This window comes from Pygocentrus nattereri, chromosome 24 (assembly GCF_015220715.1).
Source record: "Pygocentrus nattereri isolate fPygNat1 chromosome 24, fPygNat1.pri, whole genome shotgun sequence".
NCBI classification, from domain to species: domain Eukaryota; kingdom Metazoa; phylum Chordata; class Actinopteri; order Characiformes; family Serrasalmidae; genus Pygocentrus; species Pygocentrus nattereri.
The window spans coordinates 6310342-6325956 of record NC_051234.1 but is presented as its reverse complement, the minus strand read 5'-3'; the positions used below and the strand labels follow the sequence as shown (position 1 = coordinate 6325956).

General features: G+C 43.3%; 1 protein-coding gene across 3 annotated transcripts in view; it reads right to left on the bottom strand.

Annotated features, from left to right (window-relative positions):
- oxr1a (oxidation resistance 1a) overlaps nucleotides 1-15615 on the bottom strand; it is a 305121-nt gene that overhangs the window by 152963 nt on the left and 136543 nt on the right. For all 3 annotated transcript variants that reach the window (XM_037534094.1, XM_037534096.1, XM_037534095.1), the window contains exon 3: nucleotides 14728-14921. In XM_037534094.1, coding sequence (XP_037389991.1) covers nucleotides 14728-14921 — 194 coding nt within the window. The remainder of the gene's footprint in view (nucleotides 1-14727; nucleotides 14922-15615) is intronic.

The following is a 15615-nucleotide window of genomic DNA, read 5'->3' as shown; positions in this document are numbered from 1 at the left end:
ACTATAAAATCATGGACAACCGATAGGATACATTGATAATAATGGGCCTTGGATGCTTTGTGGGCACTTGAACGAGCTGTGAGTTAGAAAAGGATGGGAAGCCCTGCTATGAAGGATTATTTTTAGCTCAATCTCAATTCATGCTTTGGGTTTTTTTAAGACTGAATACTTCATTGTTCCACGTAATCGTCCACGTAAAACTTCTGGACGGCCCTGAGTGACGATTTTTCTCACTAGCTGCACCCACTGGAAACTGAAGCAGTGGTTAATCTGATATGTTATGCCTTCAGTTCACCTCCAGTTCAAGTCCTAACCAATGGGAGAGCTCATTCAGCTCATTCAGCAGTATCTAACTACATTTCACAGAGACAAAAAAATACTGCTTAGAATTTTCAAGAATTGAACCATTTCTGTTTCCAACAAAAACGTAATGATGAAATAAAAGTCTCACTACAATACTTACAGTGTTTAAATACAGCAAACACTAATGAAAAAGTCATACTACATAAGTTTAGCTGAACTTTACACAATGCTAATAGCTTGTTAGCTACATTAGCCTAGCAGCTCCAGTGCAAAACTAAACAAGCAAACTCTAGACACCACAACTCGGCCAAGCTACTTCTTTCAGAAAGAGGATAACAGAACATAGAGGTTTCGTCTCTGAATCAAATGAAGCTCAAATGGCTAGAGTTCCTAGAGCTTTATAAAAGCCCAGAGCGACCCAGGCCACAGCTCATACTTGCACAGCCCATTGAACTGCTGCTAATTGAATTCCAGCCAGAGAGCTGCGGGTCTGAGGAGGCCCTGTAGATCACGACCGGCACAGAGGCCCGAGACGGCCTCCTTTCACACGGTCCCGTTTACAGTTGTCCCTCTGTCACACGCTTCTCCATACAAATTGAGCGAATAAGTTTCATGGGAGTATTATCTCAGCCGAATTACGGGGTCAGGCTGTGTGGGCCCGGCTAAATGTAAACATGCCTGCTTATTCATTTTCTCTGTTTTTAACCAGAGGCCATGATGGTAGAGTGGAAAGAGCAGAAACAGAGTTGGGCAGGAAACACTGGCCACATTTACATGCAGCATAATGACTTCTTAATAACATGATTAATAGTCAAATCGGAACAGAATACGTCCTTTTATACACCTCAATCGGAAAAGACTAGTCCGACTGAGGCCATTCGGAATACAGTTTATATCCGACTAAAGGTGTGTAATCCTGTAAATGATCTGTTAAATAGAACAATAATAATACCCATGTAAACGTCTGTATCCGATTACATTCCCTATCGGAAAGTTTAATTCTGTTCTGCATGTGCGTCACGACACATTGAAAGTTTATAACGTTCAACATGGCGGAGCAGAAACAGGTCTGCAGAGGAGATGAAGTTCCTGAGTCTGACGTCATTTTAAAGTAATTAAAAACACAAGCACAGCTCACTGCTGCTCATCTCACTCTGACTGGTGATGTTCATCATCAACACCAAGTGGTTCTCTAAACAGAAAATACTATTTTACTATTTATATGCTAAATTTTTTTGTTGTGAGGACACACACAACAAATGACTTTGTTGACCAGACACATACATCGGTCATCCATAAGATCAAAACCACCTCCTTGTATCTTCCCTCATTGTCCATTTTATCAGCTTCACTTTGTTAGCCCCCTTTTACCCTGTTTTTTCAGTGGTCAAGACCCCCCACAGGTATTATTTGGGTGGTGGATCATTCTCAGCATTTATTAACTTCTAAAAATAATACTGTTTTTAGATTTGATTCATGATGGGCGGAGCCTTGTTTTAGCCACGCCCATGCATTTTAGAGCAGGAAGTGAGACTGCATCCCTGTCCACATGGTGAACAGTTAGACGCCATTGTTTTGAAGTAAATTTGTCCAAAAGTCTGGAAATCAGTGTGTAACATTAAGAACTGTCCCTAACGAAACACATTTTCTGCAGTTACAAGCAGAAATTTGATTTTACGAGTGTACAGCCATTCAAAGCTGTGTTTGCTACCAGCTAGTGTTTTTGAGTTCTGCCTCAAATTGTCAGTACCGAAACATTTGATTGTTTTGGTAGTGACAAAAACGGAATGTTCAATCATGTACGTTGATAAAATGAACACAGTCAGGGCAAGAGGTCTTTTAAAGCAAAGGAATTTGAGTCAGAAGTCCAAGTCCTCTTTTCAATCACTCAGTATCCCTGTTTTATTTTCTTGTCCACTGATTAGGCGAAATCAATGGTTTGAAAGTCTGATGTTGGATGTGATCACATGTGAGTTATGACGGTCTGTTTCACAGACAAAGTTGAGAAGTTTGCAGCTGCTGCAGTTCAGCTTAAAACGAGTTGCAGAATGCTTTATATTATTAGTTTCATGTAGGTTTCAGGCAGCTGAGGTTGCCTTACAGCCCTACAGCTCATACCTTGCACGCTGCTCAAGCTCTCAACCAGCCCAGACTTTTAGCCGTGGAGTGATATTTATGCGCTGCTGTGCTGCCCGCTGTCTGCAAGCCCAGCGAGGTGAGTCACCTGCTGCTTCCCTCTGATAGAATATCTCCTCTGCCAGGCCGTTAACCCAGACTAGCTCCAAAGCCTACACCCCCAAAAACCTCACTTGCTTGAAAATGAGTTTTTTGCCCCCAGTAAAACACAGTAACACCAAACCAATATAGATAATCTGGGCTATCAATTACAATAAATGTTCCAGTAAAATTCTTCTTTAACACAACAGTGTTTGGTTTGCTGTAACGTCCCACACTTCTCAGCATATAGTGCACTACTAGTTGTATGATATCATAGCACTGTCGCCTCACAGCAAGAAGGGCCTGGGTTCGAGTCCTTCCTGTGTGGAGTTTGCCTCCCTGTGTCTGCGGGGGTTTCCTCCCACAGTCCAAAGACATGCAGTCAGGCCAATTGGACATGGTGAATGTATATGTCTGTCTGCCCTGTGCTGTGACCCATCCAGGGTGTGTCCTACCTTCCGCCCAGTGAAAGCTGGGATAGGCTCCAGTACCCCCCGCGACCCTGAGGGAGAGGCGGCTGATAAGGTGCATGTGTGATAATCAAGGTTAAATTTGAATAAAAAAGAAATGCTTCATTCTCATAAATTATTCAACAAGATACTATAAAACATGTAAGTTCTACAGCTATGAGAGTGAGAAACTAAAATGCGGGCCTATATAGGGGCCCCTAGGGGTCCAGGGTTTAAAAGATTTCAACAAAAGGACACGCAAGGGCTATTATTATATAGTTCCACACAGGGGCTCCCGAGTGGCATAACCGTCTAAGTGTTGGCCCCATCATCTGGAGATCGCCAGTTTGATCCCTGGTGATGCTACGGTTGTCTGTAGCCAGGAGTCCAAGAGAGCACAACAGATGTGTGCCTGTGGCTCCTGAAGTTGCCAAACACTTGGATTCGGTTTCAATTTCTACTGTCTGCAATCAAAGCATCACACTCTTTTCGGCAGACGTGATACATTTTAAAAGTAGCTCTGTGACTTTAGACGTCCCACCCGTGACTGCGCTTTCAAAGTAGCCCAATTTGGCAGGGAAACCATAAATTTGGCAACCCTGAAGCAGTAAGGCCCCCAGAATGTAAGAGTCAGCCCTGTTCTAGAGGAGTCAGGATGTTTTGAGTGATTCTGAATGCCTATGTGAAGTCTTTGTGTAATGCATGCTGGGTATTGTAGTGACAGAACACAGAAAGAGGAAAAGGTGAAAATACTACAGCACCGTGAGTTCTGTAAAACCAATCCGATGGGATAAGAGGGGTATAATGCGGCACTTCCGAAGACTACACAACCCCAGAAATACAAGGTTCAACTCTAGTTTTAGACCAGAATACAGTGGAGTAGTGCAAGTTTTATTTTGAACTGAATGCAAGTTGTTTGTGTTTTGATAACAGCTCCCTGATACTGACTAGTTTTGACGTGTTAGACTGATGAGATCACGAACAGAGATGCTCATCAGGTCTGACTCTGATTTGGGGGGTTATGAGGAAACTACAGCTCCTCTTCACAGCAAACGGCTCACGTTGTTTCTGCTCCCGGGCAATTGGCAGTGTTAGGGACCATCCCACAATTACGGGAAGAAATAATCAGCGTTTCAACATCCTCACATTAATATATCTACATCTAATCCATAGATCTGTTAAACTCTCTCGCCATCTGACCTCAACCCACACGAGTGTCTCTGTGTGTGTGTTTAATTTGAGTTGGTTGAAACATCGACGCTGATCACTTCTTCCTGTAATTGTGTGATGGTCTCTAACACCGCAGCTTGTCGCGGGAGCAGAAACAGGCCGGGCTGCGTCTGTATCTGTTAAATATGATCATGAGAAAGTTCAGCTTAGTGAAGATTGTGGTTGTAGTTTGTCATCTTCCTTCATTTCACCACCAAACTGCAGCTGCCCTGATGAAGCTGAGCACTGATGAATCTCTGTGAAGAGGAGCTGCAGTTTCCTCATAGTGCCCCAAATCAGAATCAGACCTGATCAGCATCTCTGTCCATCATTTCATCCATCGAACACGTCAGAAGTCTCAGAGAGCTGTCAGTTACTCTTGCACAGGACAAATAACACGACCTGCATCTACTACATTGATTTTGCGCAAGAATAAAAAAAATAAAGTTCTGTTAAAAATAAAACATGACAACTATTAAAAGAAAACAAGAGAAGGCTTTAAAAAATTGTGATCACAAATAAACAAAAACGCACCTACGAGGTGAAGAAAACGTGCGCACGATTAAAAGAAAATGAGGGAACGATTTAGGAAATTCATTTAGGAGCGATTTAGGAAATTCAAATACATAATATTTTTTACCACCGTCCGCTCCGGGGGTCCGTAGGGCATCCCTAGATATGTCAAAAAAAATAAATAAATAAATAAATAAATAAAATTAAAAGGCACAGTCCCAAGTAGAGCGGAGAGAAAAGGACAGGGCAGACGTTCTGGTTTTCCGGGCACTTTTGAGGTTGTAAGCAGAACCTGCCCAGCATGGCTGTGGTCCTATCGCACCCAGCCGGCACAACAGCTTTGGCCGGGAAATGAGAGTGGGAAGAGGAAAGCTACAAGAAGTGGCAGAGTGTCACCACGCATTTAGAGAGGGCCTCCGAGATTGGAACAAGGGAAAGCTGTGATGAAAGAGTGGAGATGAAGAGGAGAGTCAAGCACGTGACAGCTTCAGGAGGCAAAAGCATGCCATGGGGGGGGTGGGACAATTGGGTCATCATAAGAGCAGGAGACTGAGGAGTTGACATGCGTTCCATAAAAACCTAAAAGTTTTACTTACTGCATATTAAGTCTTGATGGCTTGCTAGGGAATGCAGATGGGTGGTACTTGTTGACCCACTGCAACTTATCTTAATGCTAAACTCTCATCAGACGAGTCTCAAAGGGCCCTTGACATGGCAAACGGTATTCCTTAGCACTTTATTTGAAGTGATTATTGTAACTGTAACTGATTTGTAACTGATTGTTTTGAATTGGGAATGATGCTTCATGTTCTAAATGGAGCAAATGTCTGTCACCTTCACTTGAGACACTTTATGCCAGTACAATGTCATTTTCTTCATAAACAAGCTGCAAATGCTGACATAGCCTGTTCATAAGCCTGTTCATAAGAAATATGGAAACCAAGCTGCAAACACATTTTGAATTCATCGTGGTTATGATGTCACAACCATAAACACATTTACAAGGGACTATTTTCTGAATGGAGCTCAATACGATTATTCGCAAAGAAGTTATAAAGCGCGTTTTAGCCTTTACATATTCATCAGTAAGAAATCAGCATGACTGCTTCTGGGGGACAATGAGAGGTTGTAAGACGGTCGTGTAAAAATGAATTGAGTGCAAAACATTACAAGTGGACTCCAGAGAAAAAAACACATAATAAAATGAAGAAATAAGAGTCTAGAGGGTGTTTACCAAGCACCGTCCGTCTGACGGTAAGCGGAGGTGTATTTTCTTAAAGAATAATTGCGTGTCACATTAGCAATGCCCACGGCTATCAGGCTCCGGCTTCAACACGTGGGAGGTTATTGCGTTACTGCGTCGCTTACTGCCAGCAGTCCTACGTCACAGAGACTATCAGAAGAGCTAAAAGAAATTAATTTGTTTGCTGAAATGCTCACTGAAGCTAAACGATGAGCTTTGAACGTCAGACTGTTGTGCAGCGCGATAGACTGACTGCAGGCATTGCTAATCAGCTCCATAATACAAACGACACTAATGCAGCCTTTTAATCTTAATGAAATCTTAAATTTACGGATTATAGACCGTATACAGCATAGTTTGCTGCACGACAACACATGCCATCCTGTGTACTGCATACTGAGTATTACTGTCTTCATCAACACTGCTGCTAATGTAAGTTTCTAATTGCAAAACATCAGAACTGTATCTGTACGTGTGCCATAAATCAGCAGTAAGAGGGCAGCGGCGGTGCTGAGTGCACTTAGACAGACGAACTACGGCGCTTCACTCCATCAATGTGTTTGAAATAGCTGTGCTGTCATGGCCTTCACCTGTCCTCTGTCCTCTTCTATTTCATCGGGAGCTTTCCACTGTCCGGCCACTACAGCCTGTCCTCTGGAAGCTGTCCTGGAGGACAGCTATCAGCATTGCTGACTGCTAGCACAGCCAGATCACCAAGGTGTGAATTACAGGTGGATTTGTAGGAAGGCATCTGACCCCTAGCCACCCAAAGAAAGGAAGGAACGAGAAAGGCTTATTTGCTGAAATGTGCTCAAGATTTTTTCCATTAAAAAGCAATGCGTTTTGATTGTTACATGGACAAAATAATCTTCATCAGGATGTATTTATTACTTGCAATGATTCAGCAGCATTATTTTCATCATGCTTACATGAATCTGTAGTAAATATAAGTTTAATACTCCACTTTTTTCCTGCAGTTTTTAGTGCACCAATTCATTAATGGGTTATAACATTGGAAACACCCTCAAAAAAAATGTCTAAAATGCACCACTACTTTCTCACTTTGGTTCACTGTGATTCCTGCTACAGTGGAGGCTCATGAGATGAACTGCAGTTGTTGCTTTTGTTAGTTTGCTGCTTGCTACTTTTGCAAAACAGAGAAAAGCTAGAGGCTGTGACCATCCCATAAACACGTCTGTCTTCCCTTCTCTCTTTCTGCCCGAGCGTTCCTCCTTCACACCAGCCTTTCAAAACCTGACAACACTTCGACGGGGGCTTTCCTCAGTACTGCGGCTTGGAGCTCTGCAGGATTCACAGAGCACCTGGAGCGTCTCTCGCCTTCTCACGCCCACCTGGAGACCTCAGCACAGCCAGCGACACCTCCCCATACACGTCCACTTGCAAAGGAACACTGTGCACCCAAGACAGGCAGCAGGCAAACCTCCAGCTGCACAGCTGCACTTTATACATAAGGTGCAATTACATAAGACCTGATTCTGTATTTGAAAGAACTGATAGAAGAAAGATGTAAAAGAAATACTGAGGTTGAAACACAATCTTATGGCTTCCCTGTGTCTTTTGCTATTCAGTAATCAGAGCTTATTTAAAAAGGCCAAAAAGAAACCAGTGGTGGACAGTAACCAAGAAAATGTAATGTACTGTACTTAAGTAGTTTTTGTGTATCTGTACTTTACTGAAGTTTCTCCAGTCTGGGCGACTTTTTCCTTTCACTCCACTACATTTCAGAGTCTAATATCCGACTTTTTCCTCCTACATTTTGAGAAATCTGTCGTTCCTTTTGGTTGCTGTGTGTATAAAAACGTAACATGTCAAAACGAAAGAAGCGCAAAGCCAGAACACCAATCAGGGCCCAGCGGTCACTTTGTTCTGAGCTGGTTTTGACCTGTTGGTCATACCGACCCAGTGCAGCACGCGGTTCAACGTCAGCACAGCAGCGTAAAATTTTGGGAGTCTATTCAACATAAATGATGAACTAACCTAACTTTGTGTGAATAGAGCACAATATAGGAACATGTCCACATATGCAGTCGTGACTGATGTGTCCACTGATTTGTCTAATTAATTCTGTCATTAAACAGTAAACAGACTAATTCAGAGTGGCTTGATATGAAATGGGTGAAATGGTGCACTGTGGAGAAACTCAGCAACTTGTATTTCTTTGCACTGGTGGTGATGGGAACCAGGGGTCACAGTGTCTTCAATGCCAATTCACATTTTATTGGCTATCCAAAACTACCAGCAAACCTGCACTTGTCTTCTGAATTTTCTATATAATGTTGATTATGGTAAAATACAGGAATATCTGAAAATGCTCTCTTTCTCTCAGGCATCAGGGAGCATATTCATGTAGCTCTTCAGACGTCTGGTTCCTATCAGCACCACTGGGAACAATTTTGACTGTGTAAGATCCTCTAGAATGGCACATTTCACATCAAAGTACTTTGAATGGCTTTGTTTACATATTAACCATTTAATCATGCAGAAATGTTGGGAAAATTGTGGTATTTTAACTTTTATTTTACTATGAACAAATGCATAGCTTCCATTCTACTCAACTAGACTACATTACCCATGATGCTTTGATGATTACAGCCAAAGATGCCACAAAGCGTTCTTAGAAGTAATGCCCTAAAGCCTTTTTGGTTCCTTGGATGGTTCTTTAAAGCATTTTAGTGTATACAGAACCTCTATTTAATGTAAAGGTTTCAAATCAAAAGCTATTTAGTATCATTTATACACTACATTGTCAGATGTATTCGCTCGTCTGCCTTCACACGTATATGAATTGAGTGAGATCCCATTCTTAATCCATAGGGTTTAATATGATGTCGGCCCACCCTTTACAGCTATAACAGCTTCAACTTATCTGGGAAGGCTTTCCACAAGGGTTAGGAGTGTGTTTATGGGAATTTTTGACCATTCTTCCAGAAGCACATTTGTGAGGTCAGACACTGATGTTGGACGAGAAGGCCTGGCTCGCAGTCTCCACTGTAATTCATCCCAAAGGTGTTCTATGGGGTTGAGGTTAGGACTCTGTGCAGGCCAGTCAAGTTCTTCCACACCAAACTTGCTCATCCATGTCTTTATGGACCTGCTTTGTGCACTGGTGCGCAGTCATGGTGGAATAGGAAGGGGCTGTCCCCAAAATGTTCCCCCAAAGTTGGGAGCATGAAATTGTCCAAAATCTGTTGGTGCTGAAGTATTAAGATTTCCTTTCACTGGAACTAAGGGGCCGAGCCCAACTCCTGAAAAACAACCCCACACCATAATCCCCCCTCCACCAAACTTTACACTTGGTACAAATGTGGTCTGACAAGTACCGTTCTCCTGCAACCACCAAACCAAGACTTGTCCATCGGATTGCTAGATGGAGAAGCATGATTGGTCACTCCAGAGAACACGTCTCCACTGCTCTAGAGTCCAGTGGTGACGCTTTACACCACTGCATTCGATGCTTTGCATTGTGCTTGGTGATGTAAGGCTTGGATGCAGCTGCTCGGCCATGGAAACCCATTCCATGAAGCTCTCTACGCTGTTCTTGAGCTAATCTGAAGGCCACATGAAGTTTGGAGGTCTGTAGTAATTGACTCTGCAGAAAGTTGGTGACCTCTGTGCACTATGCCCCTCAGCATCCGCTGACCCCACTGTCATTTTATGTGGCCGACCACTTCATGGCTGAGTTTCTGTCGTTCCCAATCACTTCCACTTTGTTATAATACCACTGACAGTTGACTGTGGAATATTTAGTAGTGAGGAAATTTCACGACTGGACTTGTTGCACAGGTGGTGTCCGATCACAGTACCACGCTGGAGTTCTCTGAGCTCCTGAGAGCGACCCATTCTTTCACTCATGTTTGTAGAAGCAGCCTGCAGGCCTAGGGGCTCGGCTTTATACACCTGTGGCCATGGAAGTGACTGGAACACATGAATTCAGTGATTTGGATGGGTGAGTGAATGCTTTTGGAAATGTAGTATTAAGATAGATTAGCTTGGCCAACATTACATAAGTTAATCAACATTAACTGTGTATACAAAGCAGCTCTAATCTTATTATTCCTCGAAAACATGTACTGTGCTGTTTTCCAGTTCAGTCCAAGGCCTTTTAAAACTCTCCCGCACAACAGATCTGCTGCACAGGCCGTGAAGCACTTATTCATTCAGAAACTCCATCTAAAAATTACCTTCATTACAAACTAAGAATAGAGGCTTTTCATTCAACCACATTAAACCACTGGCAGCGTCTCTCCCGCGAGGCTGCGAGGCAGTGTAATTTGACGGGACGCGTCAGGGATGGTTATTAAAATGCGGCTGATGGATCGGTTGGGGGGGGTGGATTTAATGGTGGCGCCGCCATGAAGCCGGGAGGAGGGCGCAGCATGTCGCCACCAGCAACCAGATGCACATAAACCATCGCTCTCCTCCAATTTAAGCGAGGCGTGCAGGGCCAAAATGCGGCATGACTGGCAACACATGCGTGCGGGTGTGGTCTCTGAAGGTGAGCAAGAAGGTCAGACAACACTTTTCAAGCTTTAACCCTTAATACCCCAGGCTTGTTGCATTTTAAGGCTTATAATACTACAAGGATTACAGGGGAAACTGGTTGAGCTATTACTGTTGGATGGGCCATTTAAGGGGTTAAGGGGCCCATGATGAGCCACTCAGAATGTAATGCCTCCTGACAGACATGAACAGCACAATGTTTAACTGTGTTCCTCACATTTCACTCCAGTAACTCTGCTACAGGCTGTCAGCAGAAACCACACTCAGCAATGTGAGTGGTTAGCTGAACCGAGGTTGAATGCCTGTTCATATGTAAACGTGTTCATGGTTGTGATGTCACAAACCGAAATGGGCTGTTTTTGCAGCTTAAACCACTTACACAAATTTCTAGAGACCTCATACAGTAAAACATATGATGCTATACAGCTATTTACATATTTATTATCTGATAATGAAATGCTAAATACAAAGACCATGTAACGCCATGCTGTCTGGTACTACATCCTCACTGCTGACTCAGCGACTCTTTTCCTTGTGTTCGTCTTAATGTCCGGCCTTACAACAAACTGCAGCGTGAAAGCAACAACAGTCAATTAACAGTCAAGTCAGTTAAACTGTCAGAGGTGGGAGATAAGTAGCTCGAGCTGCAAAACATGCTGCAGATCCCCTGCACTGACAAGGTAACCAGACATGAGTCCAGCCGCAGTGTTACTCAGTCACTACTACTACGGTTCCAAAGGCTCAGAGGCACAAAACGTGAAGAAAAGGCTTTCTGAATTTAATAAATAATGAATTAATATATAATTAGTTTCACTTACAAAGATGTTTTGTACCTCCGTCATAATGAATGAAGTCAATTTTCCCGCAGCAACAATCATAACTAGTACGTAGAGAAACTGACCATAAGGCAGTAGTTCACTCATGAAGGGCAACATGGCTAACAATGTATAAAAGCTAATGGCGTCCAGACAGCATGGACAGTGTCGACTGCCCTCTACTAGAATTAGCAAATACACTGATCAGGCATAACATGATGACCACCTCCTTGTTTCTACGCTTCATTGTCCATTTGATCAGCTCCACTTATTATATAGGAGCACTTTGTAGTTCTACAGTTACAGACTGTAGTCCATCTGTTTCTATGATACTTTGTTACGCCCCTTTTACCCTGTTCTTCAGTGGCCAGGACCCCTATGGACCCTCACAGAGCAGGTACTACTTGGGTGGTGTTTCATTCTCAGCAGTAACACTGACGTGGTGGTGGTGTGTTAGTGTGTGTTGTGCTGGTCTGAGTGGATCAGACACAGCAGTACTGCTGGAGATTATAAACACCTCAGTGTCACTGCTGGACTGAGACTAGTCCACCAACCAAAAATATCCAGCCAACAGAGTCCTGTGACCACTCATGAAGGCCTACAGGATGACCAACACAAACTGTGCAGCAGCAGATGAGCTATCGTCTCTGACTTTACAAGTGGACTGACAAGGTCGGAGTGTCTAACAGAGTGGACAGTGAGTGGACACAGTGTTTAAAAACTCCAGCGGCACTGCTGTGTCTGATCCACTCAGACCAGCACAACATAGACCACCACCACCACATCAGTGTTACTGCAGGGCTGAGAATGATCCACCACCCAAATAGTACCTGCTCTGTTAGGGTCCGTGGGGGTCCTGACCACTGAAGAACAGGCTAAAAGGGGGCTAATAAAGTATCAGAGAAACAGATGAACTACAGTCTGTAACTGTAGAACTACAAAGTGCAGTTATAGAGTAAGTAGAGCTGATAAAATGGACAATGAGAGTAGAAACAAGGAGGTGGTCATAATATTAGGCCTGATCGGTATATATGCTAAGTCTTATAGAGGGCAGTTGACACTGTCCATGTTGTCTGGATGCCATTAGCTTTTATACATTGTTAGCCATGTTGCCCTTCATGAGTGAGTTACTGCCTTAAGGTCAGTTTCTCTGTGCACCAGCATTAACGTAGTCCGGCTTAGTCACAAAGTCAGCACTGACGCAATCACGCTAACTGGTCTTCATTAGCTCTGATGCATTGATAGCCTTGGGAGAATCACTGCTGAGCTCTGCCTCACAGTCAACACTGCTCTAATGTAGCTACGCTAACAGGCCAGCAGAAGCTTTGATTCCCCTGTTAGCAATGTTGACCGTAATGAATGAGATATTAATTTCAGCGCAGTATTTCTCCACATGCTAACATCAACAAGCTCCGGCTTCGTCACTCTAAAGCTGTCCTCCGGTCACTGTCAGGGCAAAGCATTAGGAATCCCTATCATCACTGCATGTGAAGGATCCCCAGCAGCCCCACTCCATCCTGCAGTGAGGCTCACGAGGCCTCCAACTGACCTGGAAATGGTCTGAGGGGCAGACCAGAGGACTTGAGTGGAATCGCTGAGCGTCTGCTCTACTAATCCACATGTCTCGGGGTTGAGTTTCTAAAGGGGAGCTATGAATGTTTAATAGCGCAGATCATTACTGAGAGGAAGACGAAGCTACAGGCCTACGAGAAATGCTCATGTTAAATGGTGGTGCTGAGACTTTGTAAATACAGTAGCCTACCCTTAAGCACAACTGTCAGGACAGAAAACTGAGAGAATAGTGCATTAGCGCATGTAAACGCTCCTGAGAGTAGTATAAATGTGAAAAATGCTAACGTTGGTAACCGGAAGGGACGACTTAGTGCTCATGTGAATGATGACGCCATCTGACACCCGTTAGGTTGTCTTCATAGTTATTTTGGCATATTGAATATGAAAAAGCTTTAACTGCATCGAGGTAAATACAAGAAATACTTCAGTCGCTAACCCTAACGTTGCTAATCACAAACAAAAAGAAGGCCCTATCAGCGACGATGTTATGCTAATCACTGGCAAAGCCTATATATGTTGTGGTTTGGTCACTGGTGTGCTGGTCAACCTGTTTAAGTACGCTAACATTGCTAATCATAACAGCGGAAGGGACTGTAATGTAATGTAATGTGGTGAGCTTATACTAGCTTGCATTCACTGTTAGCCATGCTAGCATTCCTGGATTAACTTCCTTACATGTAAAAGCTACTTTGAAGAAATATTCTTGTTACAAAATATAAATATAATGCTAAAGATGGACAGCTGGAATGTACCGCTGTAATGGAAATGAGATTATGCTAGTCCTTGCTAGTTATCCATGTTAGTAAATTTAAGTAAATGCTAATTTACAGCGATATTTCACTCAATAGTGCTAACGCTGCTAAGCTATTTTGCAAGGGTTTACTTGGTGTGATCAGATTATACCACCTGGTCGTCCAGTTTGAACTTGTCTTTAGCTATGTTAGCATTTTTGGCTCTTGTTGACTGCATCAGTATAAGTAAATGCTATCTTAAAGCAATACTCCTCTAAAAAATGCTAATGTTGCTAATCATTAACAAAAGCTGGAAAGAGCTGCTTAGTGTGATGTAAAGGAGATTATGCTACCTCATTCCTGCTAGCTCGCACCTTCTGTTAGCCAGGTTAGCACTTATGGATGAACTTCCATACACGAAAAGCTACTTTGAAGAAATATTCTCGCGAAAAAATATAACTCTAGCTGGAAAGGACCGCTATAACGTATAAGAGATTATGCAAACCCGTACTTGCTAGCTGTCCATGTTAGCATTTCAACATCTTCTGTAAGTAAATGCTTCCTTTACGCAATAGTTCACTCATTAGCGCTAACGCTGCTAAATTATTCAAAACAAAAGCTGCAAGGTTTTACTTGGTGTGATCTTGTTGTTAGCCATGTTAGCATTTTTGGCTTCTGTTGACTGCATCAGTGTAAGAAAATGCTAGCTTAAAGCAATATTCCATTCAAAAATGCTAATGTTGCTAATCATAAATCACAAAGCTGAAAGGGGCGGCTTAGTGTGATGCAAATGAGATTATGCTAACTCCCTCCCGCTGTGCTTGCACCTTCTGTTTTTGAACAAAACTTTTGAGGCCCGAGAGCGGTGTCAGAAGAGGACCACAGCAATGGTCAGCAAATGTTGGCTGCATGGACAGCCCGGAATACTGAGTCAAATCAGGAGACAGGAAAGGAAGAACGAGGAATTGGCTGGTTCACAGTGCACTAGAGTCATTTCGGGCTGAGATAGAGCATTCGGGCATCGCAGAGAGTCAGGTGAACACTGATAACCTTCCCATGTGTTCCTACACACACACCTCCCTTAGGACCACAGAACACACACACACACACACACACGCAGTGTGTGCAATGGAAACATCCAAGTGTTCATTTACCTATGGTGTAGCCTCTCTTCAATTCGCCGCATCGTGGACTGCGCCGCTGGGAATTAGACGTGTTGTTTTCTTGCACCTCGAATGTGGTTGTCCTGGCAACAGGTGGTGAGGACCTGTTTATGGACAGCCCCGGGATCAGGCTGGCTGGGAAGCCTTGAGAGGCAATATCCACCGACTGGGACTTCTTCTTCAGCCTGTTACAGAGAGCAGAGACAGTATTAGCCTCATACACAGGAAAACAAAACAAGCAGGACACTATAAACGCAAAGCCACATTGGTCCAAGATGAATTATTCTTGTATATATTTGTCCTTAAATACACGCACCATCTACTGTATCACAAACACGAATAAAGCCACTTCATGAGGCATCAGGTCCTCCTGTCAGAGGTCCTCTATCTGAGCCTAGAAGGCCTGACAACATACTGGGTTTTGGGCCAGCTTCGGGACGACTGTTCACATTCGGCACTGAGCTCGGTCGTGCTTGGGTTTGTTCCCTAATAGAAGAGTCGACATAGACCAGCATGGCTGGTCAGCAGCATATATGTTATTTTTTGGGTGCTGGTATGCTGGTCATCCAGCATGACCGTGTTGGGTGCACTTGACCAGCAATAAACCAGCATGGAATGTATGCGTGTCTGTGCTGGTTTTTCATTTTGAGGAAAACCTATATGTACATTTTGTGCCCTCTTTTTTGTGCATTTTCTTTCTTGTGCACTCTCTTTTTCTGCAGCTATGTGTGCAAAAAAGCCATGAATGAAATAAAAGGAAAGCTTGTTGAAGGGGAACTGTTGAGATGCTGCGCCTTGTTAACCCCTTTTCAAAGTACACTGCAAAAACTGGCATCTTGTCAAGTGAAATGATCATAAATTTAGTCGATATATCTAATA